Source organism: Mangifera indica, chromosome 20 (genome assembly GCF_011075055.1).
Source record: "Mangifera indica cultivar Alphonso chromosome 20, CATAS_Mindica_2.1, whole genome shotgun sequence".
Taxonomy (NCBI): Eukaryota; Viridiplantae; Streptophyta; class Magnoliopsida; order Sapindales; family Anacardiaceae; genus Mangifera; species Mangifera indica.
Genome location: NC_058156.1, coordinates 1,628,577 through 1,634,002, shown reverse-complemented (window position 1 = coordinate 1,634,002; position 5,426 = coordinate 1,628,577). Strand labels below are relative to the sequence as shown.

The 5,426-nt window shown below is 31.6% G+C and overlaps 1 protein-coding gene across 1 annotated transcript; it reads left to right on the top strand.

Moving 5' to 3' along the window:
- Positions 1-314: 314 nt before the first annotated feature.
- On the top strand, positions 315-3,963 carry LOC123204579 (methionine gamma-lyase-like). The gene is made up of 3 exons (XM_044621316.1): positions 315-754; positions 834-1,235; positions 3,307-3,963. The coding sequence occupies exons 1-3, from the start codon at positions 376-378 to the stop codon at positions 3,876-3,878; spliced, it is 1,353 nt and encodes a 450-aa protein (XP_044477251.1). The 5' UTR covers positions 315-375; the 3' UTR covers positions 3,879-3,963.
- Positions 3,964-5,426: the final 1,463 nt, after the last annotated feature.

Genomic DNA, 5,426 nt, shown 5'->3' with positions numbered 1-5,426 from the left:
CCTAAATATATGTATATTTTTTCATTTATCATAAAGCAAATATTATATCAGATTTTGTTTTTTCTAAAGCATATAAATGATCACACATCATTATATGATTACATAAATTTTAATTAATGATAAAATAATATTAAATTATATAATAATATATTATTATTATTTATATAAAAAATTATACTTATTTTTGATAGACACGTATTACTAGTAAGAATTCTACTTTCTCTGGTCTAGCCCATTAAAACGAACATATTTACTGTGCTGTTCTACACATTTTAGGTCATCTAATTCTCTATATATAGTGCATCTTATCCAGCACCTTCTTCACCAGCTCAGAAGCATTAATCTATCCAACGTTTTTCTTGATTTTCTGCTTCAATGGCCGAACCCAAAACCCATGGAATTGTTTTCCCCGGCAAGAAAAGATCCGGGCCTGACGATTTGGACGGCGATGATCTTCCTAACACAAAGAATTCAATGTTTCCAGGTTCGGCGCCCACTTCCGAAGATCCCGTCGCTGCATTAGCCAATGCCCGCCATGAGTTCGGTGAACACGGCGGTGTTAACATGTCCATCGAAGTTTCCGCTACCTTCACGGTGATGAAGCCTGAGACTATGCCCCGTATGTTCTCCGGGGAGCTTGGCCCCGATCGAGACCTCTTCATCTACAGCCGTCACTTCAACCCCACCGTTTTAAACCTCGGCCGTCAGATGGCCGCCCTGGAAGGAACTGAAGCTGCCTATTGCACTGCCAGCGGTATCTTAAATTCATAATCTGAATCTAACAATCATGAATTTAAAAACTCTAATGCCGGAATTTTCATCATGAATTGCAGGAATGTCTGCAATTTCGTCAGTTTTGCTGCAACTTTGCAGCAGCGGAGGACACGTGGTTGCATCAAGCACGCTCTACGGTGGGACCCACGCACTTTTGACCCACTTCTTACCAAGGGCTTGCAACATAACGACGTCGTTTGTGGACATCAGCAACCACGAGATGGTTCAAAATGTAATCGTGGAAGGGAAAACCAATGTCTTATTTTTTGAGTCAGTGTCCAACCCTACACTCACAGTGGCTAACATACCGGAGCTGAGCCGGATAGCTCACGACAAGAGAGTAACGGTGGTGGTGGACAACACATTTGCTCCTATGGTCCTCTCGCCGGCTCGGCTGGGAGCCGACGTCGTGGTTCACAGTATCTCCAAGTTCATCAGTGGCGGGGCCGACATTATTGCAGGTAAATTTGTCCAACCTGCACCTGTTTAGAGTGGATATAAGTTACTTAAATGATGATAATGGAACTAAATGATATGATAATTGTTGATATTTTGAAACTTTTCGGCATTTTTATCTGATAAATTGAGAGGTTTAAAATTGATTAACGGAACCGATTAATCAATTCTTTTAATCAAATTGAATTTTTAGTTTAGAGAAAAACATAACTAAAACTGAACTGTTTTAAAGATTAATCGATAGATATCATAATTTCAGTTCGATTTTAAGGTTTCAACCTTAATGAAGAGGTGATTTTCTGATAGAAACAAGAAAGACAATGGGATGGGGAAGAAAAAATCTTTGCAAATTGGGATAAGGATACATGTGTCTCTTTCTTGCCCTACCCTACCCCTGTCCTAATCCTTATCCCTTTATATTAATATATTTGTTTAAAATACTAACATATCTTTATAGTTTTAAATTATTTATGTTTTTTAAATTTATTTAGGTTTTTTTGTATATATTAAAATGGTTAATATATGATATTTGAGACATTTGAAATAATAGGTTAGTTTTAATTTTACTTAATTTTCTCAATTAATATATTTATATTATATTTAGAAAGAATGAGGTGGAGGTTTTTCCCTAGAGATATAGAGAGGAAATTTTTTCTTGTTGAGATAAGGAGAGGACGAAGAGAAGATTTTTTTTTGTAACGAAGGGACAGAGAATCTTTGTTATCTTTGTAACAGGGATAGAGATTGACATTCCTTGCAGAGATGGAGACAAGGACATGAAATGAGATCCCCTTCCCGCCCTTTCTCATTACCATCTCTAATAATCAATTTTAAACCAAAATGAAAATACTAATTAACCAAACTAAATTTTCGGTTAACTAATTTTGAATTGAATTTCAAAGAATTATCATGTTTTATTATTTTTTATATTTTTTAAAAAATTATGTTTAATATTTTATAAATTTTTTATTCAATTTTTCTTTTTTAAATTGGTTCGATTTGGTTAACCTATTTTAAAAATTAAACAAACTAATAATCAAACTAAAAGACTAGTTTTTCTATATTCTTGAACTATTTTTTCTATATTTTTGAATTAGTATCCAAACCGATTTTGTTATAATTTTGAATTGATATCCAAACTAATTTTTTTAAATAAGATATTTTTTATTTAAAAATTAATTCAATTCAATTATCAAATAATTTTTCACCCCCTTGCCAAGAAGAATACGAGACTCCTTACCAAGGAAAGGTGTCAATTGTGGTATCTTATTTGATTTTGTTTTTCCATATTTTTCAAATGATTATTTTTTGCCAATAAATGATAGATAACAAATTTTTGAACTTTCTTTTTTATAGATCTAATAAAAAGAAAAAAATAATCAAATTAAATAATATCTTATTTTCAAATTTTTATTAATTTTTTATACTTTAATTATATTAATTTTAATTAAAAATAATAAAAAATATATATATTTATGGCAACCTGTTTAGATTGACACGTGATGGACCTGTCTTTTTCCTTTTATAGCAGTGCCATATTTATACAATATTTGAGTACAAAATTAAGCATGAAATCCTGTATTTTTCCTTTTTTGGAGCAATACTGTATTTATACAAATTTAAGTATAAAATTGAGTATATAACTAATATATTATCATGTATTTGAGTATTATTTGATATTTATTTACATAATAATATATCAATTATGTACTCAAAAGAATGTATATATAGTTTTATTATTCTTTTAAGAGACGTTTGGTTGGAGTAAATAAATATTATTTTGATGATTTATTCTTTATAAATAATAAAAGATTTTAATAATTTTTTATTATCAATAGTAATATCACAGGTAATATAAGAGATGTGAAAATATTAAAAAGATAATATTGATTTTATTATAATTATATTTTTATTTATTAATTGTTTAGAACAAAATTAATCTCATTTTTAACTAATATAACATGTGATATAAACAATATTTTAAAATAATTATATAATATTTTTTATTATCTCTAATTAAATATAATAATTATTTATATTTATTAAACATATTGTTAATAGTATTTTCTTGTATAGGGGCTGTTTGTGGGTCTTCAAGTCTAGTGAATTCCATGATGGATCTTCACCAAGGAGCCCTGATGCTGCTAGGCCCAACAGTGAATGCGAAAGTGGCCTTCGATTTGTCTGAAAGAATTCCTCACTTAAGCCTTAGAATGAAGGAGCATTGCCACAGAGCAATGACTTTTGCCACAAGAATGAAGAAGCTAGGCCTGAAAGTGGTGTACCCAGGCCTCGAAGAGCACCCACAGCACCAGCTCCTGAAGGCGATGGCCAACAAGGAATATGGGTTTGGTGGGCTTCTCTGCGTGGACATGGAAACTGAAGAAAAAGCTAACAGGTTGATGAACTGCTTGCAAAATTGTACTCAGTTTGGCTTTATGGCTGTCAGCTTGGGGTACTATGAAACCCTTATGTCTTGCTCCGGTAGCAGCACTAGTAGTGAATTGAATGCTGAAGAAAAAGCCCTGGCTGGGATTTCACCAGGGTTGGTTAGGATGTCGATTGGATACATTGGGACATTGGAGCAGAAATGGAGCCAATTTGAAAAGGCACTTTCCAGGATGCAGGATTTGGGTGTTTTTATGTAAACTTTAGAGAAAGGAACCAGAATTGAATAAAACATGGGCTTTTTCTTATTTCTCCATAATAAAATACAAGTGTGTATATACATAACTGAAAACCATAATCCAAGTGAAGCATATCAGTTTATACTCCCTCAACAATTATAAACTAAACAGAGGATTGAATTATCTGATAAACTTTTGATACTACTACTGAATTATCACTATGATGTCTCTATGACTTTCCAAAAGGAGCACCAATAATAGAGCTATCTAGACCTCAAAGATTAACAAAACTAGTACAGTATTAGAATTTCTACAGTAAAAGTTTGGGTTAAAGCTGTTATCGCGCTTGTAAAACCTTGATTTATTTGGTATAGTAATTATGGATCTGATCACTGTATCTCAAGATTACTCGTCCAACAAATTCAGGCAGGGTCTCCATTATTTAAAAAAAAAAAAAGAGTTATCTACTACATTTAGTTTATTTCATAACATCTTAAACCTGACTATAGACAGTGATCTTGTTAAGATTTCTATTGTTTGAAACTCTTTAGGCACATGTTGAACTTTCAACATCTAGAAGCAACTTGCTCTCTTAAATCAAGTTCAGTATGTTTAGTTCTTCCATGAAGAACTAAATTAGAGACTAGGGACCCAACATTGACATTGCCACACCAAATTACTATGTTATCAAAGAATGAGACTCCAATTTCTTAAAACAAACTTCTCAACCAAGACACTTCTATAGTTGTTTGACTCAGAACTTTGTACTCTCATTTTGTTGATGAAAGGATAACATTTTTCTACTTTCTTGAAGACCATTGAAGCAAATTATCTCTTAGATATATATAATTGCCATTTGTTGATCTTCTGTCCCCAACATCTTCTACCCAATCAACATCTGAAAAGGCTTTTTATGTTTACGAAAGTTGATGGTTTGAATAAAAGACCATAATGTGTTGTCTTCATTATGTATACAAGCACACTCTTGATAACATGTCATTGCAACTGGGATAGATCTTTCCAATTATGCTTATATATTTGGTGAGATTCGCATATTGAGTGACTATCACCAAGAAAAAGTAATATTATGCATATCCACTTTGAGTACATAGATAGGTAGACATTTAATGTGTGTCATCATGTAATTGAGTGATTTTGAATTAAAAATAACTTAATACTCAATCATATATTGACACACTTAAATATGTACATATTTATATACTAAAAGTAGGTATGTATAGTTTTGTTACACCAAGAAATAATCTCACCCTACTGCCATATGTGTTGCACAAAAATTGGCATTCACCATTTGACCTTTAGATAAGAGCTCATTAACAAATTTTGTTTGGCATAGCAAAAATCATGTTGTTGACTTATATACCTTATCCTCAAGAATATATTTAGGTCACCTAAATCCTTAAGAACAAATTAAGGGTGAAAATCTTCAATCATGGATTTTATATAATCAATGTTAGGGCCAAGTAGAAGTATATCATATACTTATATAAGCACATATAAAGTCAAATTTTCCTTTTTTCAACACAAATAAACTGAAATCAACCATTAAGA

Coding starts and splice junctions, on each gene's coding strand:
- LOC123204579 (XM_044621316.1), top strand. CDS start 376: ATGGCCGAACCCAAAACCCATGGAATTGTTTTCCCCGGCAAGAAAAGA. Junction 755..833: donor TGCCTATTGCACTGCCAGCG/GTATCTTAAATT, acceptor CATGAATTGCAG/GAATGTCTGCAATTTCGTCA. Junction 1,236..3,306: donor CGGGGCCGACATTATTGCAG/GTAAATTTGTCC, acceptor TTTCTTGTATAG/GGGCTGTTTGTGGGTCTTCA.